The 26,617-nt window shown below is 33.1% G+C and overlaps 1 protein-coding gene and 1 long non-coding RNA gene across 3 annotated transcripts; one reads left to right on the forward strand and one right to left on the reverse strand.

Annotated features, from left to right (window-relative positions):
* Positions 1 to 4,073: 4,073 nt before the first annotated feature.
* LOC141338384 (uncharacterized) lies at positions 4,074 to 13,877 on the reverse strand. Its single transcript, XR_012355844.1, has 3 exons — positions 13,759 to 13,877; positions 10,836 to 10,912; positions 4,074 to 4,215 (listed from the first exon to the last, which is right to left on the reverse strand). It is a non-coding gene; the product is annotated as an uncharacterized lncRNA (long non-coding RNA).
* A 3,682-nt stretch (positions 13,878 to 17,559) lies between these two features.
* atp5f1d (ATP synthase F1 subunit delta) lies at positions 17,560 to 26,006 on the forward strand. Of its 2 annotated transcripts, none has more exons than XM_073844298.1 (5): positions 17,560 to 17,794; positions 21,764 to 21,917; positions 24,043 to 24,131; positions 25,202 to 25,337; positions 25,877 to 26,006. In XM_073844298.1, exons 1-4 carry the CDS (start codon positions 17,681 to 17,683, stop codon positions 25,322 to 25,324), a joined length of 480 nt encoding a protein of 159 aa, XP_073700399.1. In that variant the 5' UTR covers positions 17,560 to 17,680; the 3' UTR covers positions 25,325 to 25,337; positions 25,877 to 26,006. The 2 variants fall into 2 exon arrangements, with proteins under 2 accessions (XP_073700399.1, XP_073700398.1); XM_073844297.1 differs by having other exon boundaries at positions 17,561 to 17,794; positions 25,874 to 26,006.
* Positions 26,007 to 26,617: the final 611 nt, after the last annotated feature.

Raw genomic sequence — 26,617 nt, forward strand, 5'->3', positions numbered from 1 at the left:
ATTTCACGTTTAATTAAACGTGTTACTTGTCATTTTCTTGTAATTAAACAGGAAATGTACTATCAATTTCTGAGTGAAATAGTTTCCCCACCAAGTGTGGTAAATCACTCATGCTGCGATGTAATTAAAACCAATCGAGATGTCCTGCCAAAACATGATTTTATAGGCTCTTCAAACATTACGCAAGTGAGAAAGTCACCAGATTTCGAAAATGTCCCAGCTGTAAATAATTGCAGAAAAAATCTCATTCACATTCACCTGCATTGACATCTAAATAAATGCCATACGATAGGCACAATAACAACACCGGCTTTATTACGCCAATATCCAGTTTCATTCGCCATAAGGCACTGTGGGTAATGAGAAACTGGAAATGAGTTTCCAGTCCTCTAACCACAGTGAACGGTGGCACACTGCGAGTGTGTGTGTGTGTGTGTGTGTGTGTGTGTTTTAGTGGGTGTTGGCTAGAGTGCACTCTCTCCCGCACCAGGAGTGATTTATCGCGGCTGATGGCTGCTATGAGATCTCATTATACTCGTCATTTGTGTGAGCCTGCACTCCTCCAGGCTGCCTGGAGAGCAGGCAGACTCTACACCTCTCAGCAGCCACTGAGAAATACAGCCAGGCGCTGACGAATGTGCACAGAAACATTTTCTGGGCTCAGCGTCCTTGGCTTCACCAGAGGAACGGTTTATTCCAGTTGAATCTCGGCGTTACGGTTTTATTTGATGTGTAATTCAGTGTCAGACGTAATCATATGCATCATCTGTCAGTTTGCAAACCAACATGCAAACATCACGCTGTAAGCGACAGTCATGATGTATGTTCTTGATATTCACAGAATGCATTTTCTCATTTTATCTGTGCTACTTTTTTTTAAATCGTAAATTTATGTGTTAAGTTGAAAATTCTTCTGAATGTAAAAAACACATCTTGTGTGAAGGCATTCTAATCTTAACCTCATGCAGTCTTGTCATTTGGTGCGACCATCTGTCAGGCAATGCGACCAATTATGAAAAAAATAAATAAACATGGGAAAAAATATAATCCTGAAAAAATAAAAAAATAAAAAATGACTACTGAGGGACCGCTCTTAGAAGATAAATATAACAATATTGTTATATATATATATATATATATATATATATACAGTCAAGCCTGAAATTTGTCATACCCCTGGCAAATTCTGACTTAAAGTTACTTTCATTCAACCAGCAAGTTTGGAAATGACACAGGCTTCTCCCAAAAGATAATGAGACGATGTACAAGAGGCATCATTGTGGAAAAAAATATTACTCATCTTTTATTTACATTGAACAAAAAGTGGCATGTCCAAAATTATTCACACCCTTCTCAATAATCAACAGAAAAGCCTTTTCTTTTGGCTATGCAAAAAATCTAACACTTCCTATAATTGCTGACCAGCTTTTTGCATGTCCACTGGTATTTTTGCCCATTCATCTTTAGCGATGAACTCCAACTCTTTCAGGTTGGAGGGTCTCCTTGCCATCACCCTGATCTTTAGCTCCCTCCACAGATTCTCAAATGGATTTAAGTCAGGAGTCTGGCTGGGCCACTGCAAAACGTTAATGTTTTTGTCTGCTAACCATTTTTTCACCACTTTTGCTGTATTTTGGCTTCCGGCCACGTCCTCTGAGATTTTTCACAGTGCGGAACGTCTTGTATTTTTGTGTGAGCTCCTTTGTCTTAGCCATGACTGTCCACAAACCAACAGCAGAGAGCTTCTGTTTTTCACCTGTTGAGTTGATTAAAACAGCTGTTCCCAATGAATCAGGGTAATTAGGATGCTTTAGAACAGCTTGGACTATTTGGAATGGTATAGAACTTTGGATTTTCCCATAGACTGTGACAGTTTGCAAAGGGCATGAATCATTTTGGACATGCCACTTTTTGTTCAAATGTAAATAAAGATGAGAAATGTTTTTTTTTTTTTTTTTTTTTTTTTTCACAATGATGCCTCTTGTACATTGTCTTATTATCTTTTGGGAGAGGCCTGTCTCATTTCCAGTCAAAACAAACTTGCTGGTTGAATAAAAGTAACTTTAAATCAGAATTTGCCAGGGGTATGAATAATTCCGGGCTTGACTGTACATAGAGAATAAATAAAGTGCAAACACATTTTAAAAACATTTTACTGAACTGTAATTACATTTGACACTAAAAGTATTAAACTGTTTTTGCTAGTTAAAATAAAGCTGAAATAACTATTGGTTGAAAACGTACTTAAATGACATAAAAATCGGAAATTTTGCCTTGGCAACTAAATAAACAAAGTGCAAACTCATTTTTAAGAACCTTTTACTGTACTACTATCAATGTACTATCAGTAAAATAAAAACTAAAATTAGTATTATTTTATTATAACAATTGTTTTCAGTAAATTAAATAAAGCTGAAATAAAATACAAAATTATAAATATTAAATGAAAAATGACAATTAAAAATTTGGCTTAAAGTACTAAAATGACTGAATTTTTTTAACTGTATTTTATATATATATATATATATATATATATATATATATATATATATATTATATATATATATATATATATATACTATAATAATTTATAAATACATATAAATACTAATAATAAAATAACTGACTATTACTACTGCTAACTTTTAAGGATATGAAGGATAATATATTATTTAAAATATATATTTAGGTTGTAACATAACATTTTTTATGGAAAAAGAAAAAAGTGGGAAATTCTAGGTTAAAAATATTGCTAAAATCCCTAAAATTATCTAAAAAAAAAAAGAAAAGAAAAGAAAAAAGAAATGAAATGAAATAAAGCTAAAATAAAATACAATGAAATATTAAAAAACCTACAAAAAATATTGACTTGGAGTGCTAAAATGACTAAAACTGATATTAAAATATATAAAAACTGAAAAAGAGAAAATAAAATAAAATATAATAAATAAAATAACTGGCTATTACTACTAGCAACTTAAGACTCTTATGCATATGAAGGTAATATATTTTTTTAAATATATATTTAGGTTGCACCACATTACATTTTAGGGACAAAGAAAAAATTGGGAAAATATCTGGGTTGAAATATTGTTAAAATCCCTAAAATATTCAGGAAAAAAAGACTATATAATAAAGCTGAAATAAAAAATGAAATGAAAAACTCCTGATAAAAAAAAAATGCCTTGAAGTAGTAAAATTATTAAAAGTAAAATTAAAATAAAATGTGTATAAATATAATTTTTGTGTTTTTTAAACACAAAGCTGAAATAAAATTAAAATATTTATTTAAAAACGTACAAAAAATAAAAATGTTGCCTCGGAGTACTAAAATTACTACATTTTAAAAATCTGGGTTGAAATATTGTTAAAATCCCTAAAATAATAATAAAAATGAAATAAAATAAAATAAAGCTGAAATAAAATTTAAATATTAAATGAAAAACTTAATTAATGAAAAATATATGTATAAAGTTTTGTATAAAGTTTTCACCAGTTTAGCAGCTGCCTTCAAATTTTAAGTTAAATCAACTTAAGTCATTTCAACTCGCAAGTTAAATCAACTCATTTTTATTGTAATAAGTTCAAATGATTTGTAGTTTTAAGATGATTTAACTTAAAATTTTAAGGCAGCTGCTGAACTTAGGTTTTTAAACTGAATCTGGTGAATTCATATATATATATTATATTATATATATTATTGCACCATATGACATTTTTAGGTACAAAGAAAATATATAGGTTGAAATACTGTTTAAATACTTAAAATAAAAATAAAAATGAAATCAATTAAATAAAGCTGAAATAAATTGCAATTAAATATATAATTCAAAACATTACTAAATACTATAATTGTATAACAATAAAATACCTGACTATTACTACTATTAACAAAAGTATTATGCATATGAAGGTAATATATTATTTTAACTGTATACTTGCTAAAATCCCTAAAAAGACAAAAAAAAAAAAAAAAAAAAAAAAAAACATTGGTTGACTGAAATGTTCATCCAAAACCAAGTATGTTCAGAGGGCTGTGAATGTGTAAGTTGTGAGGGATTAGTCTTACCAGGCATGGCGTCTGTCCCCTTCACAACAGCGGCGACAGACAATCAGAAGGACAGAGAGCAGGACCAGCGTCCCCCCGACAAAGATGGACAAGAGGACCAGCAGGAGGACATAGCCATTCTGTGTCCCTGATGACAGTGGGACGTCCTACGTAAACACCAGAGAATGACAAACCAGTCACAATGGAAATTCCTTCTGAGTAAAACCGCATGACTTCAATTTTCACATTATATAGGTTTCTCCAATTCCATTGTCCAACTGACATAAACAAAGGGCTTTTGTGCAAAAAAAATGTCTCTGGATTATGTCTAAGTAATATTGCATAAAGCCTGGTTTCTGGAGAAGAGGACCTTCAGGTGTGGGGGCTTTTGTATCTGAGTTGAGATGTTAAGTACAGTGTTCACTAAGCCAAAGACGAGTTTAGAAAGATCTATAGGCGGAGACCTTCAGAGACAAGAATGGAAGAGACAGAAGGCTCCTTCCTCGAAGAGATCAAAGCACAAAGGCAAACAACACCTCTCACCCCACCACCTGCTTAATTGTCATCTTCGTTCATGTACATGGAGAGATGTTCAATGGTAAGAATGCTAAATAAGAGCATAAGAACAAGGCCTGAATGAGCCTTTGGGCCATAGATGAAACACCTTACAATTACTCTTACATTATACAGTGCTTCAATTGGTGGAGCAGAACATCCTAATTACCAGCCATTGTTCACATGAAGATCTGGAAAGAGTTTATTCAGATCAGGTCTACTGCTTTGTTAATGAAAGAGTTTGGAAGACTGATTTGATCAAACTATAGATGGCAGAAAGCTATTTGTCACAGAGTCTGCTATTAACCTATCTTGGCAAGAGCAAAGGATGTTCTCAGGGGAGAAACTAGAAACTCTTTCGTGGACGGTAGCATCATTGTGGAGGTCTCAAGAAGTGCCCTTATTAAAATCTAAATGAAATCTGGAAAGCATCTGCTGTGTAGAAACATCTGACAGACGTCTGTAAGAACTTAAAGACATCTATAGACGTCTGATAAGAAACTTAAAAAAAATGTCTTCTAGATGTAAATGTAGATGTCAAATAGACGTCTCTATGATGTATGTGTGCTATCAGGGATAGTTTTACTATAGCAACTGGAGTAAAACCATGGTAACTGCAAATTAACCAAGGTTTTACTACAAGAACCATGGTTTAACTATGTTTTTTGTGGTAAAACCATAGTAACCACAAAACTATGCATGGTTTTATCATAGAATTTGCAGTAAAACCATGGTAACTACAAAAGCAACTATGGTTTTACTACAGTCATCCTGGTTTACCTATGTTTTTGTAGTAAAATCACAGTAACTACAAAATTAACCATGGTTTTACTACAGTATTTCCAGCTAATAACTCCCAAACTCTTAAAAGTTCACATTCTGAGCTTTATTCTGTAGTTCTTTATTAAATAATTTATGTTTTGCAGGGTTGGGTAAAAAAGATCAATAATATTCATCCCAAGATTCGATTGTCTAGTCTGTTTTTGGTTAATGAGCACAACATTTTGACGCCCCTTCCATCGAATAAATTGCTATAAGCTTGTGCTTTGTTACTTTTGATGTGAAAAAAAGCCTTACATTTAAAATTCAGTTCATTTTGTTACAGTATTCAAACAATAAATGTCGTTTTGGCGCTGTTTAATGTGGCGCTGTTTAATGTGGCGCTGTTTAATGTGGAGTGGCATGCGCACTGGCTCTTTAGCCGGAAAAATAAGCGTTTTTTAATGCTATTGGAAAACAAGGAACCATATTTATGAGGCAGTTGTTGTTGTTGGAGTTCTTTGGTGATTTAAAAAATGAAATTTAATCGTAAGCTTGGTGAACAGTTTTGGAGAATTTGGTCAAAGAGATAGGAGCTGCACTTGCCTGCCCGAGTAGTGTTTCAAAGATGGCCGCCGAGTGACATGACTTGCCTTAAAGGGACTTTGGTACAACTCACTGAAATCCGTATCCTGTCTCATGTAATCATGTAATTCAGTGTTTCAACCGCGGAAAACAAGAACAATGTCACGTAACGTTTACATTTAAAAACATATTCTGTGAGCATAAACTCGTTAGTCAGCTAGAAAAAGTATTTTGCTGAATATATGCACCATATAACATATTATTCACTATATTAATTTTCACTGTTTTTCAATGTTTAATTTATATTTGAATAAATCCGTCAAGTTTTACAGCATTCCTTAAGAGATTTGCTTTTCCTTGAGAAATTCTGTCATGTATACTGTATCTGATATATATCCAAAATAAGCCTAATAATATAGAATCGAATCAGAGAGCAAGTCGATTCACAAGCTTGCGAATTAGAATCGAATTGAATCGTGATATATTTGCCAAAACCCAGCCCTAATGTTTAGGCAGGGGCGGAGTGGCAATCGGGACGACCGGGACTTTTCCCGGTCGGCCAGCCGAGGGATTTACACAGCGGATCACAAATTGAGCGGGCGCCGAGGCGAACGCGACCGGCCTGAGCTTATTAGAATTATTGACGTTACTAAATTCTCCGCGAATAGCGGCCAAATACTCCCACATACTCCCCCCTAAACGTCCAACCAATATTTATATCAGTTGCTCACTCTCTATCAGTGCCGGTCCTCTCTATAGGTGAACTAAGCGGCTGCTTAGAGCCCCGCCGCCACTAGGGGGCCCCCACTAGTGGTCCGAGTCATTACGTTGCAAAGCGCGTGGCTGTCACTAGCCAAGTTTCCATCCAGTTTTTGCACTGTTTTGGTCTCGACAATGAGAATATGTGTAAAAAAAACTGCAAAATTTGCTGTCTACATCCTGTTTTCCTTCCAACCGGCCTTTTCAACCTATGCAGAATTTAGTTTAATTTTTCTGATGCGCTCTTGAGGCATCCTGTTCGTTTCCTTTTTACAAAAGCACACTGTTTGTTTTTATTGTGAATGTGCATTAATAAAATAAATATTTAGAATAGTTTGGAACAATGTCTTACTCTTATATGACCACAAACGTAGGAGTAGGCTATTGTAAGTTGTTTCCACTTTTACAAGGGGGAAAAAAAAACAAATGATGGTGTTGGCGCCTCCTGCGCGCAGTTAAGCATTACTAACTCGACAACGCAGCTTCAATATTGTCATAATAAAATACAGTCAGCCAAACATATTGAAAAACTATTTATATAAATAGTAAATAAATAAATCAAATAAATAAATGCTATTTTCCCCCTTTTATTTCAGAACAAACCCTTTAAATTTAATGGAACAATACTCATAACACAAGAAGAACAAAAATATAAAAAGCAAACAAGCCAACAAGTTAATTTAAAATGTTGTACTTATCATTCCAATATTCACGTAAAACAAGATCTTCAGAACAAAATGAATAAATTTTTACTTGCATCATAGCAAAGCCCCTTTTCTCTACAAAAAGTGTTTCCAAACAGATTTTTGCGACATTTGAAGTATGGATTTAGAATTTATGCGCTAAAGTTGAACGGAAAAAGATTATGTCGACACATGAGAAATTTTATCGATAAGACATTTCCATCAGCTATATCGGTAAAAATTCCGAAGCGCTAAATTGTTTTGTGTTTTTTTTTTTTTATCCAGGTAAAAAAAAAAAAAAAAAGATTTAGTACTATATTAAAAGGGGGGGGGCGGGCCGGTGCGGTCAGAATTTTCCCGGTGGATTTTAGTGCCCCACTCCACCCCTGTGTTTAGGTGCTATATACTAATAGCTACTGATCTAACCATTAATCTCCAAAAAAAAAAAACATACTGAAATCCTGTCAAAATGTGTTGTTAGAAAATCAAAAAATTGGTTACATCTAAATTAACTGCTTTTATTGAAATCAATAACATTATTGAAGATGACTGAATCAACATGACTACATTGGGCAACCTGATGACGAAAACATACCTGTGGGAACTTTTTCGCAAGAAAACACATACTGCATACTGACATATTCAATATAATAAGGTTTACTGAGTGGTGATAAAAGAGTGTTCGATTTTCCCCAAAAAGAGATGAACGCACATATGGTAAGTGTTATATGATGCTGGTTTTGTACATGTCACCGCAGTTCTGACTTGAAATGTCTGTTGAGTGGTGCTATAAATCTAATGCTCCATAACTAAACCTACCTGATAGTATAAACAAAAGCAAATGTGACGTAAAAACGCAATCACAAGCATGCCATTTTATCTAGTTTTATCTTTCAGCTCTTTCATCGTAAGTCATGTTTTTCACGGGATTCGTACCCAAGTATTCCGCATCCTATGTTTAAATCTGTGCCGGCTGGGCTACCGGGTAAACTTGTTACGTTCGGAAAACAAAACATATGGAGCTGTAATCATAAATGTGTACGAAAACGATTACAAGTGCTTGCTGTTTTACCGCCTCTAGTGTTCATCTCTGTTGGAAACTGCATTTCTGTTGGGAATATGTAGGCTTACTTATTGGTACATATTTCACGTTTTGTGAACAAGTTCCCACAGGTAAGTTTTTGTCTTGAGATCAGGTAGAGATTGGATTATAGAAAAACAGTTTATACAAATTTAAATGATCAATCAGGCAGAAATAGTTTCATTCCATAGTTAAAATACAGTCATTTTCACATTTCACATGATCTGGACTAAATGTGACTGTACCTTATCATAGAATACATCAAGAATTTGATTGAGTTTGAAAACCAGTTGATGTCTCTTCTTTAAAGAGGTTCACCCAAGAATTGTGTTATTCTGCCTAACGATGCAGTAAATTCTGGTGAAAATAACAATGGTTTTGACCTTAAAGGTGCAGTGTGTAAATTTTAACGGCATCTAGCTGTAAGTTTGTGGTCGTCTGGGACAACAGTGAATAGCTTGTGGTAAATTAAAGAATTATATTTCCTTAATTATTCAGTTAACCGATATGTTATTGCGAATATTATTGATACTTGTTTATCGTGTCAGTGTTTTATTCACAAGAACAACAACTGTTTGTCCGCTTAGAGCTACTATAGAAACATGGCGGCGCAAAATAGTATTTTCCATGTACACTCTCAAAAATAAAGGTGCCTCACGATGCCATAGAAGAACCTTTTTTGTTTAAATGGTTCCATAAAGAACCTTTAACATCTGAAGAACCTTTCTGTTTCACAAAAGGTTCGTTGTGGCGAAAGAAGGTTCTTCAGATTATAAAAAGGTAAGAAAGAGATTTTACTGAATGGTTCTTTGTGAAACCAAAAATGGTTCTTCTATGGCATCACTGTGAAGAACCTTTTGAAGCACCTTTATTTTTAAGAGTGTAAGGGGACCCTCGTTGTATGTAGATAGAAATCGCTCATTCTAAGGTAATAAAAACATAATGGTTTATTATGTATTATGCAATATCAAGAAGTAATTTTCAGTTCGGGTTTTCAGTTAAATTCAATTTAGAATGTATTCGCAATTTCCCAATGTTCAAAACCTGTAAGACTTTGTTTCTCCCTTGAAACCCAAATGTGACCCTGGACCACAAAACCAGTCTTAAGTACACTCTTCAAAATAAAGGTTCTTCACGATGCCACAGAAGAACCTTTTTGTCTAAATGGTTCCAACCTTTAACATCTGAAAAACCTTTTTGTTTCACAAAAGGTTATTTGTGGCGAAAGAAGGTTCTTCAGATAATAAAGAGGTAAGAAAGAGATGGTTCTTCAAAGAACCTTTGACTAAATGGTTTCTTGTGGAACCAAAAATGGTTCTTTTATGGCATCGCTGTGAAGAACCTTTTAAAGCACCTTAAGAGTGTAGCATGGGTATATTGTAGCACTAGCCAAAAATACATTGTATGGGGTCAACATTATCGATTTTTCTTTTACGCCAAAAATCATTAAGATATTAATGTAAAGATCATGTTCCATGAAGATATTTTTGTAAATTTCCTACCGTAGATATATTGAAACTTATGCATTGCTAAGAACTTAATTTGGACAACTTTAAAGGTAATTTTCTCAATATTTAGATTTTTTTTTAGCACCCTCAGATTCTAGATAGTTGTATCTCAGTCAAATATTGTCTTATCCTAACAAACCATACATCAATAAAAAGCTTATTTATTGATGATGTACAAATCCAAATTTCAAAAAATTGACCCTCGTGACTGGTTTTGTGGTCCAGGGTCACAAATGGATATGTTTTAACAACAATTTTGTCAGCTGGTTCTGGCTTCAGAAGAGTTCAGAAGACTCAAAATATAGTGCATGAGTCATACTGACCACATTTATGATGATTTTATGATGCTTTCTTGAAGCTTTCAAAAAGATGTTCATCCTTAATTCGTTGCAACTGCATGGAAAAGAGCACCTAGGACATTCTTCAAACTTTCTCCTTTTCTAAACTCATTCAAACAGGTTTAGAACAACATGAAAGTGAGTAAATATTACATTTTTGGATATACTATCTATTTACGAAGTCCAAAATCCCGGAACATCCTGGAATTAGTCTCTGTTCCGTAATAAACGTCTCTATTCTAATCTAATCTAATGATGCTGCTTATGCCGGTAATTGAAGTTCCTGACAGTAACTCTGGGTTGTGATGCTCTATCACATCGTCTGATGGCGCGATGGATTCGGTCTGACTCGGAGTTCTCTCACAAGGGCTAATTTGCTTAGATCTTGCGGTGGATCCAATTACGAGGGACGCAGAACAGGATATTTTCAATTGGCATGTCTGGAGATAGCGCTGCAAAAGAGAGGGAATGGGCGTAATGAAAGCAACCAGCACAGGAAGGAGAGGCACAAGTACTTACGGTGGGGTAAGTTCTGTTCTGGTTTGTCCATATGGCAGACTCATTGCTCATGGTCCAAGCCAGAGAGAGTGTCCCCCCTGAGGAAGACATTACAGGAAGTCAGGCAGCTGCTTTGAAGCCAGTTATGGCACTAAAGCAGGATTTCACAAGGAAAATAAAACAAATGCATCCGAGAACTGACAGCTTTCTTTGGATGTGAAATGCTCAGCTTTTAAGCAAAAATATAGTTCCCAGATATGTTTGAATGCAACTCTTGTGCATGCAAACACACACTTATGCAATCCTGTGACAAAATGTCACCCTTCCCCCCCCAAAAAAAAAATCTCTTTTCATTTCCTCTTTCATCCGGTGGCTGAGGCCCGGCAACATACGATCCCCTCAATACCATCAACGCCACAGCTTTTTTGCATAAACCGCAAAAACCCCCTCTCTCTCACTCCTGCACTCACCTCCCAAGCAGTCCTTGTTTCTTTAATGCTGCAACGCTGCCTTTTCTCCCATTATCTGAAGGCAGCGTGTGTTTGCGAGCAAGAGATGCAGAGATAGCAACGTGTTTGAAGGCTCGGACTGCAAAGCTTTCAGCTCCTGCTGCATACTCATCCAGCTTCTGCCCACCTACCTGTTTTCATAGCTTCTCTCTCTCTTTCTTCATCTCAGGGTCATTTAAGCTCGTTTTTTTGGTGTCTCGGATGCATAATGCTGCTGCGTTATTAGGTACAGTTATTAAAATAAATCAACAGAGAGCCATTTGAGCCGTTCCGGACTGTTCTTTCAGATTTAATGGCACTGCCAGATTTCCTTTTTAATCACTTTGTCACTTTCAATTCACTTGTGATTTATTTGGTTGGTTCAGCCTAAGCAGTTAGGCTGACATGGTTATATTTTGACTTACATAAAACAACTTAGTTACTGCATTTTAGATTACCTCAAGAACATTTTACAGTCAACTACCGTGAGCGTTATGCAACATATGCTCTTCTCATGCCTGCCAGACTCTGCGGAGGTGTATCACATTCAAAAAAATCTCTCTATAAGCACTTCTTATACATTATTTATGGTTTTTAATACATTATTTACATTTTAACATTCATTGTTAAAACAAACTGGTATTCTAATGTGTAATTACTAGTTTGTAATACAATACCAACAATTATCTTATCCATTAAGTTCTAGTAGTAATTTCAACAATGAAAAAGGAAATACTTAATTGTTTCTGGCAACAAATTTAAATGTAATTCTTTTGTTCAAACACATAATTTATTCAGGCAAGTACTCAAAATTGCTGGTATTTATTCAGTTTTTACTAAATATTCATTAGGGACCAGTATTTTTTTTAGTTACTTGTAACTACTGGGGTTATTATAGTTAACTAAAACCATAATCTTAAAAAAATAAAAAAACATTTAGATCTTGAAATAAAATACATTCTAACTGGTCAAAAAATATTAAAATTAATTTTATTTTATAAAATATATAATTTAAATTTTTTTTTTTTTTACATATTTTTTAAATAAATAAATTTATTTTTAGCTAGTTGCCAAAAAAAAAAAAAAACACTTGGATCTTGAAATAAAATACATTCTGATCAAAATGATCAAAAATGATAGAAAATTAATTTTATTTTATAAAATATATAATTTTATTTTTTTATATATTTTTTAAATAAGTACATTTATTTTGGCTAGTTGGCAATTTTAAGACTAAAATGACTAAAACTGAAATAACAATGAATAAAAAACTATATAAAGACATTTAAAAAATAAAAATACAAATACACTTTCAACTAAAAAATTAAAAACTAAAAGTATTTTAAAATATTAATAAAAACTATAATTGTATCTCAGTGATAATAAAATAACACTGGACACTTTAAAAATGTTTTAATTCTACTGGTAATATTTTAATAAGCTATACAAAGTAGCTATTCTATATGGTCATTTAATAGATTTACAATTGAAAAAAATTAGAAAATGTATTTCTAGTAACAATTTTGATTAATAATAATCTCATAAATACTAATAGATGAGTACTTGTACTATATTGAGAAAAAAAACACTTGTATCTTGAAACAAAATACATTCCAACTGATCAAAAAATATAGAAAAATCGTAAAATGTATTTTATTTTTAGCTAGTTGCCAGGTTTAAGTTGATTCACTAAAATTACTGAAAATGAAAACTGAAATGAAAATGAAGAAAAACTGACAAAATTACAATGAAAGCAGAAAATGCTAAAAAAATTGAAAATATTAATAAAAACTATAATTGTATCTCAATGATAATAAAATAACATTGGACACTGTTTAAAAAGTTACAGTTCTTCAGTTTTGCAGTTTTCCTAGTACTAAATGAATTTTTAAAAGAAGTATTTTATCATATTTTTAATTGTAGCTACTGGAAATATTTAAATTAGAACTATAATGTAGCTATTCTGCCTGGTCATTTAAAATGATGTATGAAATACAGTTGTAACGTGTGAGATTAAAAAACACATTTCTAATAACAACTGTGATAAATGAGAGTCTCATAAATACTAATAAATGAATACTTGTACTATATTGTGATGAAATGAATAGTCACTCGTGAAAGATTGTTCAGTATTGAACTATTAGTCATTTAAAAATCATTACTAATAAAAAAATACATACTTAGTCTACATGAATAAATGTTTAAACCGCCTGCCATACCGATGTCAGCATCAACAGACAGGCGATACAAACCCCATACAGCTGAATTTAAATCTCATTCCCAAACCAGTAATGTTCAGGCTATTATTCTAATCGACAGCCGTTTAAAACAGCTAATCCATGTCTGTTTCTCCGCATTTTAGACTAGCATCATTTCCAATAATAAAGCACGATGTCATTCTAAGACGCTCCTGACGGAAACAATAGCAGCGTGAATGGCAAGCCGACAAAACTCACCTAACTATAATTCACGTGGTCCATGAGACAAAACGCTCGCGAACGATTCCCCGGTCTTCTCTTTAATTTGGGCTTTTAAATCTTTTTGTATTTATGAATGAAGTCCCCCGTTAAACACACCCACTCTCCCATCACCCAGTGAGGAGCGCAGACCGTGACGTCAAAGTGAGGTACAGCGTTACTTATCGCAAGTGTCTATCACGCCCTCATCCTCTCCTGATGTTATGGAAATGAGGTAATCCCCCATTTGAGTCAGTGAAAAATCCTCAGTAACGGGCATCCCCATGCGGTCTGGGCTCGCTGCAGTTTGGGATAACGTATGGATTATGATGATTAGACGAACGCAAGAATACGGTGAATTATTATTCAGTTCCACACTGATGCTCACTTTGAACCACAAGCAATATGAGAATCAATTCAATTCGTGCCGTGAATGTTAAATTGATATTTACTGAGCGCCCCCTCCTGGTCGTACCCTCCATTACACTCGTGTAATATGTACAGTATGTATATATTTTTTGGTTCAGAGTATTTCTATCAGCAAGTTTATTTTTGAAAGAGACTAAAGCCAGACTAAAATAAAAAAAAAGAAGAACACAGTTTACTGTAACACTGACATTTTGTGACAACGTGCCCCAATAGCTTTTATAAGCTATTTAATGGCTTATGAGCACAGTTAAAAACCATGAAATACAAAACAGCACAGCAAAAGGGAATCAAAACATTGTTTTTTGTCTCTAAACAATTTTTTCCCCCCACACATGTTCTCATTTGGTCATAAACGCACTCTTTGCTGACAAATGGAGTTGCGGTGGAAATTACGTCAGCTACTGAGAATTGTTGTGCGAAAGGTTGATAGACATCAGTATATCCTCAGTTGTATTTTTCTGTCATTGCTTATTAATGTTTTAGTTTATGTATTGAATTATTTTTTATATACTATACACTATATATACAGTGCCTTGCAAAAGTATTCATACCCCTTCATTTTTGTCACATTTTGTTTTGATGCAGCATTATGTTAAACTGCTTTAAATTAGTTTTCCCCCACATCAATTTACACTCCATACACCATAATAATGACAAAAAAACAGATTTGCAAATTTTACAAATTCATTAAAAATAAAACACTGAAATAAGTACATTGCATAAGTATTCATACACTTAACTCAGTACATAGTTGAAGCACCTTTACAGCCGCAAGTCTTTTTCGGTATGATGTGACAAGCTTTGCACATCTGCATTTGGCAGTTATCTGCCATTATTTGGCTCACCTTTTCACCTCTCAGCTTGGATGGGGGCTGGCAGACATTTTCTAGAGTCCTAGTTGTTCCAATCGTCTTCCATTATGGATAATGCTTCTGTGAACCTTCAATGCAGCAAATTTTATTCTGAACTCTTCCCTAGTTATCTTGACCTCAGGACTTGGTTTTTGCTCTGAAATGCATTTTCAGCTGTTAGACCTTTTCTGAGAGGTGTGTGCCTTTCTAAATCATACTCATTCAAATGAATTTGCCACAGTTTAACTCCACTCGAAGTGTAGTAACATCTAGAAGCAATATGAATGCTCCTGAGCTAAATTTCGAGTGTCCCAGAAAAGGGTATGAATACTTATGCAACGGGATCTTTTCAGTTTTTTATTTTTAATAAATTTGCATAAATGTTAAAAATCTATTTTTTTGCTTTGCCATTATGGAGTAGGGAGTGTAGATTGATGTGGGGTAAAAAAAAGTAATTTAAAGTAGTTTAACATAAGGCAGCAACATAACAAAATGTGGAAAAAAATGAAGGGGTATGAATAATTTCGCAAGGCACTGTATGTATGTATATATATATATATATATATATATATATATATATATATATATATATGTTATATATTTATTTATTTATTCCTGTTTGTTTACTTCTCTTTAACATTCTCCTAAAGATATTTGTACTGTATCATATTTGTTTACTAAATAACAACAACAACATCCACAATAAACTTCTGGGTATATAAAGGCAAATAAATAAAACATTATTTGTCGTTTTCACACTATGAATATTAAAATAGTTATCTTTATTTCTCTTCTTGTTTAATCACAATAGTTTCATGTGTAAATGTGTTTCATGTGTAAATATTTTAATGTTATTTCTAAAAAATAAAACTGGGATAAGGCTAAAACAAATCTTTATAAAAATGCAGAGGCTTGCTTGTGTTATTTATTTATTTAGTTAGTTTTTTCTGTTCTCTTAATCATATTTATTGTTTTTGTAAAGATATTTGTACAGTATTATTTTTTTTTTCATTTTCACACAATAAATATTAAAATGGTTTATCTTTATTTCTCCTATTGTTTAATAATCACAATAGTTTCAAATGTGTAATAATAACTCATATTTTAATGTTTATTTTAATATTTGATCTAAATCTGTGACAAAGCATAAACACATATAAAAATGGCAAGACAAATGTTGAATTTTTTTTAATAATTATGTTAATGAAAAAAACTCTTTGCATTAAAAATAAATAAATAAATAGACATAGTCACACAATAAATTTTAAAATGGTTTATGTTTTAGTTTCAAACGAGTAATAATAATGAATATTTTAATGTTTTTGTTAATTAAATCTGGAATATGGCTATCTATATAAAAAAATCCAGAGGCTTTATTAATTTATTTGTTTGCTTGTTTTTAATTGTTATTTATTTATTTATAAATAAATAAAAATAAATAAATGAAAAATATAATATAAAAACATAAACAAAAAACCCCCAGGAAACATCATTTGTCATTTTCATATAAAAAATGCAGATGCTTGCTTGCTTTATTTATTTATTTGTTTGTTTGTTTTTAAATTTAATTAGTATTTTTATTTATTTATTTATTTATTTATTTATTTATTTATTTATTTATTTATTTATTGTTGTTCCTTTTTAACATTCTCCTAAAGATATTTGTACAGTATCATTTTTGTATCATTTTTTTTCTGGATATATATAGGCAAATTGAGAAATTAATTAATTAAAATAAAATATAAAATATAAAATAAACAAAACAAAACAAAACAAAACAAAACAAAAAACATAATTCGTCATTTTCACATAATAAATATTAAAATGGTTTAAGTTTATTTTGCGTCACAAAACAAATCTATATAAAAACGCAGAGGCTTGCTTGCTATTTTTATTTATTTGTTTGTTTGTTTTTATTTTTATTTATTTGTTGCTGTCCTGTTAATCCTTTGTAATGTTTTCTAAAGATATTTGTACAGTACCATTTAAAAAAAGGGTATATAAAGGCAAATAAATAAGTAAATAAATAAACAAATTAATTAATCAAAACATTACAGTACAAAACAAAAACATCATTTGATCATTTTCACATAATTTTAAAGTTTCACATAATGTTAAAATGGCTTGTGTTTCAAACGTGTAATAATTATAATGTTTATTTTTAATATTTGATCTAAAATCCAAAACAAATCTACATAAAATGGCATGACAAATGTTAAAAAAAACCTTTAATAGCTATGCGAATAAATAATACCCAAAGTCATTCTCATTTTCACACAGCAAATGTTAAAATGCTTTATGTTTATTTCTCTCCTTGTTTAATCATCATAAACGTTTCAAATGTGTAATAATTATTAACATTTGAACGTTTATTTTAATATTTGATCTAAAAGGCTAAAACAAATCTATATATATATGACATGACAAACGTGTAATTATGTGAAAAAAAACATACCCATAAAAAAAAACTACATGTCCCATCAGCCCCACAGTCCCCGCAAGGCCTGACGGGAAAGGTTGCCTGTGCCCTTGTCCTATCAGCCGCGCACTGACTGCATCTGACTGACTGCCTGTGTGGACAGGGAAGCCGAGGCGTGTGCATTACTGTTCTGTTAAGGTCGGGTCGCTTCTCCGTGGTAAAAATGATGGCAGCGAGGTTTCTCCTTCGTCGCGCTGTTCCAGCGTTGAGACAGGTCCGCTGTTATGCCGATGCGCTCTCCGCTCAGATGTCCTTCACTTTCGCATCGCCGACACAGGTAACGTTACTGACGCTCCGGGCTCAGGCCTACACACGGTCTGCTAACACGCTAGTGCTAAGCATGGACACCGGCTACGATTATTTTACTAACATTATAAGTCGTATACATCACGATATACATTCAGGTTGTCATGGGTCGACTCTTTATCCTAGTTGTAATTTAACTTCGTTATGCGCTTGCTACATTTGTGGCTAAACGCTACAATATATAACGTTAAAAACATTGTGGTATAGATAAATAATTTTGCATCTAAAGCGAATGCATTTAGTGTAACATTGTCAAATGTTCAAACCATAAATATATATATATATATACATAGTTTTTGGCTTGCAAAAACATGGACTCAAGTTTGAATGACTTTAGCAGGCTGTTAGCATTGCTACCGATCACCTTGACTTGTTTTTTTTTTTGACAGATCAGGGTAAGGATTCAATGTTTGGATTTCTTAGGAGAGCTTATGAAATGTTTTTCTTATTGTTTGACGGTAAAGTTGTCATATTAGTGTTACAGTTTTTGGGTAAGTAACTGTCACGCAGCATGTACAACATTAAAATTGCACTGAAATGTTTTCGCACTTGTGCAAAACGTGCAAATATTTATTTATTTTTTTAATTATTGTTATTATTAATATACATACTCAGTGTCGTCATAACATTTTTGTTCTTTTTTATTTAATATAATTATTTACATATTTAGATTTTCAGAAGCATTTTTGTATATCTTTTTGAGGGACGTTTTATTGTTCTCTGAAAGATATTTGTACAGTATAATTATTTTGTATGTTTTTGAAAAAAAAAAAAAGAAGCTTTCTGGGTATGCAAAGGCAAATAAATAAATAAATAAAAACAAAAAACATCATTTGTCATTTTCACATAATAAATGTTATTTATTTGGTAAAATGTTTATTTCTCTCCTTGTTTAAACACCATAAATGTTTCAAATGTGTAATAATTATTAACATTTTAATGTTTATTTTAATATTTGATCTAAAAGGATAAAACAAATCTCTATATAAATGGCATGACAAATATGTCATGCCATATATATATATATATATATATATATGGCATGACAAATATGTCATGCCATATATATATATATATATATATATATATATATATAAGCATGTACAACATTACATTTAATTAAAAATGTTTTCACACTTATTCAAATATGTATTTTTTTAAATTATTACTATTAATATACATAATCAGCATCAGATAAACATTTTTGTTTTTAGTTAATAAAATAATTTAATATATTTTGATTTTCAGGAGCATTTTTGTATATCTTTTTGAGGGACTTTTTATTAAACGTGTTGTGATTAGTACAGAAAAATAAACTAAAGTTATGAAAAAATTTTTTTTTGATTATGTACAGTTGGATGCATATTTTAAAATCTGATCAACATCAATTTTAGAGTCAATAATGCATGTAAATAATGCATAAATATCATTTAAAAAATTAAACTGAACAAATCTGACAGATGCATTTTGTTATTGTGTCTTAAACCCATCCCCAGATGGGCATACAATTTAAAAGATATCAGATAGCAAATTAATTGACAAAGTTACCATATTGCATTTTTGGGGCCTCCACGATTTATCAGGGGTGCAAACTTGTCACCTTTCGATGAAATTCGCGGTTTTCACCTTGAAATAGGTCATTCAATTTAGTTTTTCACTTCACTTTTTTTTTTTTTTTTTTTTATACCCCTGACGAGGTTGCACCCCTGTTTAGATTTTTTACGTTTTTTTTAAATCTAGCATTTGTTTTCTAAGCATTGATTAACTTAAGATTTATTATTTTTTCTTTGAATTTTTAGGGGGTTTTTCAGGGTCTTTTTTCCCTTATTTACTTGTGAATGTAATCTTAAAATGTAAATAAATGATTTAAAAATTCTTATTTAGTCTCACAACTGATCACAGTCTTGTGATTACCATCATTATTTAGATGTGGAAACCCAGAGTTTACCAGAACGTTTATATATATATATATATATATATATATATATATATATATGTATACAGTGTTTCCCCTACCATTATCTTAGGGGGGCGCCCCGCCCCCCCAACGGCACCCCCCGCCCCCCTTGAATGTCAAGTTCATTTTATTTTTGATATAGCGTCAGATCACAATAGAAGTCATTAAGGTTATCTTTCCTATAGAACAGGGCTATACATTGTTCTTTTATTAAACAAACTAAATTGCCTTGTGTTATTTATCTTATTTACACGAAGGCATGTCATTTCTGTCTTTACATGATCGCGTGTTTACAATGTCTCATCTGCGAAAACACAGACGGGATCGCGGACTCCATTCATAAAAACCGAATCTACTATAGCGCGAAATGCCACGTAAATTCGTCGATTTTTGGATTAATAAATCAAAAGTTGGTCTGTCACTTAATTCAAATCGCGATATGGACTAGTGTCTGTGAAAACTGAAATGCAAAAAGACCGTTTCAATATGAATCCTGCATGCTCCGTTTGCCTCTGTATTTATGAATGGTGGAGACGCGCTTTTACTACACGCATATACTGAAGCACACGTGACGCTCCCGCTAATTTTGGGCATTTGCATCTCGCATGAACAGATAAACTCAATATCCAAAGCTGCTGTGAGTGTCACTTTTACCGTTTCATTTGAGAAAACTAGCATCATAACATGCTGTACACACACAGAAACTTCAAGGCAACCTGTCAAAATAAAAGTAACATGTAACAGAACATTAGTCTTGTATTACTTTTGTACAGTATAATGTAGTTGTTTATATATTCCTATTTAAATAATTGACATGAAACAATATATATGATAAAAATAAATATAACAAGATTAACCACTTAATTGTAGAAAAAATACTACAATTATTATTTAAATGTTAAATTATTATTATTTATTGATTTTAACAGTAAACCTCTGTTTGTTTGCCAAAAATTAAAAGGGTTTATTTTTCATTTGATTAAAAATAAATAAATGTTTATACTTTTAATTTGATTATGAGAAAAAATAATACACACAAGAATTAAAAAAAAAAAAAAAAAGCAAAAGTTGGTAGAGCCCTATTGTTCAAAATGTTAAAATAGAGAGTTTTGGACTTATTTTTCCACTGAATAAGTCTATAATAATGTTTTCGTTATTTCACAAAGTAGGGTAAAGTACCGGGGAAAAAAAAGTAACGTTGGCTACCGGCATCCCCCCCCCCCCCAACACTGGAAACCTAGGGGAAACACTGTGTATATATATATGTATATATATATGTATATATGTATATGTTCCCAGTTGGTCAGGTGCTTTGTAATTTTTCATATTTAAAAAATCATTTTTATTGCTTTTCATCATTCTTCATTTTAAGTGCACTGTTACTGTAATAAGTCTACCTCAGTGACCTGAGGTTAAATATCTTGTTCAAGGGCACAGTGGTCATAGTTAATGCACTGAGCATTGTTGTCCCTTTGTGGAGTTCAAACTTTTAAAAACTTTCATGTTTGTGAACCTGGACCACAAAACCAGTCGTAGCACGGGTATATTTGTAGCAATAGCCAGCAATATACATTGTATGGGTCAAAATGATAAAAAAAAATTTATGCGAAAAACCATTAGGATATTAAGTAAAGAAGATATTTGATTTAAGTTTCCTACCGTAAATATATTAAAACCTAACCTTTGATTAGTAATATGCATTGCTAAGAACTTCATTTGGACAAATTTAAATGCGATTTTATCAATATTTAATTTTTTTTGCATTTTCAGATTCCAGATTTTCAAATAGTTGTATCTCAGCCCAATAGTGCCCTATCCAAACAAACTATACATCAATAGAAATCTTATTTATTCAGCTTTCAGATGATGTATACATTTCAATTTCCAAAAATTGGCCCTTATGAGGGGTTTTGTGGCCCAGGGTCACATTTAACATCAAACTGTGTTCATCTGGTGCATTGAAGCTTGTTATGCCTGTTGCAGGTGTTCTTCAAGGAAGCCAGCGTTAAACAGATTGATGTCCCAACACTGACAGGCGCCTTTGGTATCCTCCCAGCCCACGTCCCCACACTGCAGGTGCTCCGGCCCGGCGTAGTCACCGTCTTCAATGACGATGGGTCCTCTGCTAAGTATTTCGGTGAGCTCTCAAGTGCTGTTTTATTCTCGCGATTCTGATTTTTTTCCCCCTCAGAATAGAAAAGTCAGATTTTGAGGGGGAAAAACTGATATTTTGTCTCGCAATTCTGAGGAAAAAAGGTCACAATTCTGACTTTATAACTTGCAATTGTGAGTTTATGTCACAGTTGTGAGACAAAAAGTCAGAATTGGGTGTTTGTATCATGCAATTCTGAGGAAAAAAGACAGAATTCTAAGTTTGTATCTCACAATTCTGCCTTTATATCTTGCAATTGTGAGTTTATATCAATTCTGAGTAGGGCTGGGCAATTTGGCTTAGAATCAAAATCTCGATTAATTGAACATTTTAACCCGATTACGATTAATGAACGATTATTTTATTTATTAATAAAATTATATTTAATTATATTTATATAATAATTATTTTTTTGCCCTCATAGTTCACTGACAAGTTTTGTACAGTAAATATGTTCACATATTACAAGCGAGAGATTTTTGGATGAAGGGTGCATTACTTGATTTTAAAATAATTGAAGGAAACACACTATCTACGATCTATGATTATTAATTGAACATCAGTGTTGAACAACTGAAATTAAAGCAAGCATTGCTTAAAACGAAAAGTCACATTTTTCTTAAATTAGTGAAAATAAATAACTTGCACTATTGGAAACAAAATAAATAATTTTCAATGTTTTTCATATTAAAAGTAGAAAATAAGCAGTATCTCCTCTAAATAAAATTACCCTTGTATATCCTGTAAAAATACTTTTTACTGTATAAATACTGTTTAAGCTCTCCATCGACATGTCGGCGGAATAACGGAACGGAGCGCTTGTGTTTTTTAAAGGGAAAGTAATTGAAATAATCTTCCTGGAAAAATTTTAACGATTATAGGTTCTGAATGTCGATTTCGATTATTTTTCGATTAATCGCCCAGCCCTAATTCTGAGTAAAGTTGTCAGAATTGGGAGTTTGCATCACGCAGTTCTGAGATATAAACTTGCAATTCTGAGGAAAAAGGTCACAATTGTGAATTTATGTCTCACAATTCTGACTTTATATCTTGCAAATGTAAGTGTATATCACATTTCTGAGAAAAAAAAATCAGAATTGGGAGATGAAAGGTCACAGTTACATTTATTTTGTTATTCAGTGGCAGAAACAGGCTTTCATATTTTCCTTATAGGGATTTCAGAAAGTTCCAAACCAACCAGATCTGAGACTTGTTTTTTTAAATTGGTGTTTTATAGTTTTTTAACCGGCTAGGAAGCTAGCATTATATTAAACTGCCAATCAACCAGTGAATTTCCATTAAGATAGTATCAGCATTATAGTGTAGTTATCCATTAAGCAAGTTTATGGTGGTTATCAATTAATTTCTTTAAGTGAAAAACAGTTCCCACTAGTCTTTATCGTTTTTAACAACCGTGGAGCAACGGGTAGATATCACTTTATGTAGATTTTATCTTTCTGTATGGAAATGGCAGACACTTTTATCCAAAGCGACTTGAGTTGCATTTTATTAGCTCATTATTAGTTCATATTTATTCATTATTTACTGTTTAAATGATTATTAACTTATTTATTTGTAAAATGATCTGATTTTGAAACTTTGGCATAATCACTAAATTATGCTTAAAATTATCTAAAAAGCTTACATTTAAAGTAATTTTAGCTTTGGTCATTTTTCATTTAATTTAATTCCAGTCTGATTGGTAATACTGGACCTGATTAGTTAATATTACATTATTTGGAAGGAGTGCTATTAAAAAGATGAGAAAACACTTGATGTCATTTCTAAAGTATAATACTTGTTAATTATAGAAATACCTGCAAGGAGAAATAAAAAGACTTGTGGGTTGTTTTGGTCTTCATTTGCACTCTTCAAAGGGAGTGAGTCAGATTTGTAACATGATTTTCTGTGGTGAAGTAAGCGGATTTAAATGTGATCCACCAGAAAGACACAACTACTGATTCCTTTATTAGACGTTAATTTGGTTTTCGAAGTTCATCCAGAAGGGGTCAGGCTTGTCCTACAAATGAGAGCATCTTCAAGCATCAATGAATAAAACCCTGAGAACTCCCATGTGTGCTTGAGCTTTAACATGGTTTGTGTTTTGCAGTGAGCAGCGGATCAGTCACCGTCAATGCCGACTCTTCAGTGCAGCTGCTGGCGGAGGAGGCCGTTCCTCTGGACAGCCTGGACCTCGCGGTGAGTCCCTGCTATGCCTTTATCTCAACACGAAGAATGATTGGAAAACTTGTTCAAGCATGGCACTGCTCTCAGCCTTTCACAATCCAATCCATTCCTGAAGTTTTCTTTAGGATTCACTCAGATGTGTCACATTATAGAATAAAAATGGGTTATGAGTGCCATTTCACGAATGAAATGAACAGGCGTTTGGGTTTTCGCAATTTTCCCGAAAACAAAGACTGTTGGGATTATAATAGAGTTGATTAATGAGGCTGAATCTGTACAGTCGTGCCGTATTTGAGTTCACGGAACTGTTTTTGAAACGCCCTTTTGTCTGTGTGTTTGCCTCTGTAGACACCCTTTTATAGGATTATCATTTAAATCTAGCATTTGAAACTATATCAAGCCACCCTTTGATTGTATTCACGCTGTTTATTCTCCACACAACGTCATTAAATAGAAATACAATGGTCTTTATTTTCTGTTAGTCACCGCTCAGAACGAGACGAATGTGCAGAATGACGTTCTGAAAATGAGCTCATTCCATACGAGATGTTCTTAGACATGCCCTTTTTCTGACACAGAATAAAGAGCACTTTCGGGTTCATTCCACATAAATAGGCTGCTTTTTTATTCTTCCTAGAGATAGCTGTGCTCGGGGGCCTCGCTGGTTAATAAGGCAGGAAAGGTCAGTCACCGTTGAAGTGGTGCAGATGTGTCAAATCCCCACTGAGAGACCTTTAACTCCCAGCAATGTTTGGCCTTTACACTGTGTAATCGCCACTGTGACAAATGTCCTTCACAGGAAAGAGGCCACGTTTATTTGCTCACACTGTTGAGAAAACGGCCGAGCTAGTCTAGAATGTGGCTCAAGAAGCAGTGGCATTGATTTTTAAGGCAAAGATGAGTTTTCTCACTTATAAGGTGCTTCAAGATATTGAAGTTCTCGGATCTGTATGACACTTGTTCCAATTGATGGCACCTTTTATAATGTCAGCTGTTATAGATTGAATTGGCGCCCGATACATCAGTGTCGAGATTACAGTGAATGTTAACCAAATGTCAGGAGTGCCATTTCTTTTGTACAGGCGGCGAAAGCCAACCTTGAGAAAGCCCAGTCGGAACTGGGCGGCGTTTCAGATGAAGCAGCCCGGGCGGAGGTTCTGATCAGCATAGAGGCAAACGAGGCAATCGTCAAAGCATTGGAGTAAATGATTCGTGTTGGTATGTACACATTTTGGACTTATGCAGGAGCGCACTTGTTGGCGTAGTTCACCCAAAAATTAAGATTTTGCCATTTATTATTTACCCTCATGCCGTTCCAAACTTGTAAGACCTTTGTTTGTCTTTGGAACACAAATTAAGATAGTTTTGATGAAATACGAGAGTTCTCTGACCCTCTGTAGAAAGCAAGAGTCCTACCATGGTCAAGGTCCAGAAAGGTACTAAAAACGTCAAAAAATAGTCCATGTGACGTCAGTGGTTCAACCATAATTTTACGAAGATACGATGTCCTTACTGTGTTTCTGTGCCTTGAACGTGGTAGGAACTTTGCTGTCTATGCAGGAAAGCTCTCAGATTTCATCAAAAATATCTTAATTTGTGTTCCGAAGATGAACGAAGGTCTTACGAGTTGAGGGTGAGTAATTAATAACAGGGTTTTCATTTTTGTGTGAACTATGCCTTAAAATACAGTCTAATTATTGCTGCATATGAATGTACTTATGTCAGTTTATACCAATTTCTCATTTGTTTCTCAGTAGGATATTCTGTCGGTGTGAAAAGGTCTCCGGCTTTGTCTGTTCCCCACCCCAGTGAAGTCAGAAACCGCAAGACTTAACTGCTTGCTTTGTACAGTGGATAAAATTAACAATAAATTTATTTGAAATAACACACTGTGTCACTTTAATGTTTTTTGCTTCTTGCAAAGTTAATTCAAGCTGTATTTGCTGTGCTATGAATTGGTTGATAGTGATTGCAGTACTGTTCATGAGAGAAAGGGGGCAGTATGATACTGTTTAAACCTGAAGTATCTCCAAGCCGTCTGCCAAAGAAACTGGAGCGAATCAATTCGTCTTTATTGTTCAGTCAATGACACTATTTTTGTACATAGTATTATAAAATATTTTTTATTATTAGCCATTATGCTAATTGTCAGTCTACTCAAGTTGTCTCCGTATCCATTTTCTAGATGCCTAAAAACTGATAAACAATTGGCTTAAAACACTCACAATACAGCAAATCATCCTACAGACAGTGGACATTGTGGTGTAAAAGTCTAGAATTTCCCTAAGTACAGGGTAATTTTACATGGCTGCTCCAGAGCTATAAGCATGTGCCGACTGGAGTTTTACGAGACTAAACCACATGCGTCTTTATGGACGTCAGACGTCTATCGTGGCAACATGCTGCAGCTTGCTCCAGTAGGACATGTACAGAATTGGCAGTGAAGAAGAACAAGAAAGGAGATGTTCTTTGCTAAGAAAAGGCAAAAATCACACTAG

The sequence above is a fragment of the Garra rufa genome, chromosome 7 (assembly GCF_049309525.1).
Source record: "Garra rufa chromosome 7, GarRuf1.0, whole genome shotgun sequence".
In the NCBI taxonomy this organism is placed as follows: Eukaryota; Metazoa; Chordata; class Actinopteri; order Cypriniformes; family Cyprinidae; genus Garra; species Garra rufa.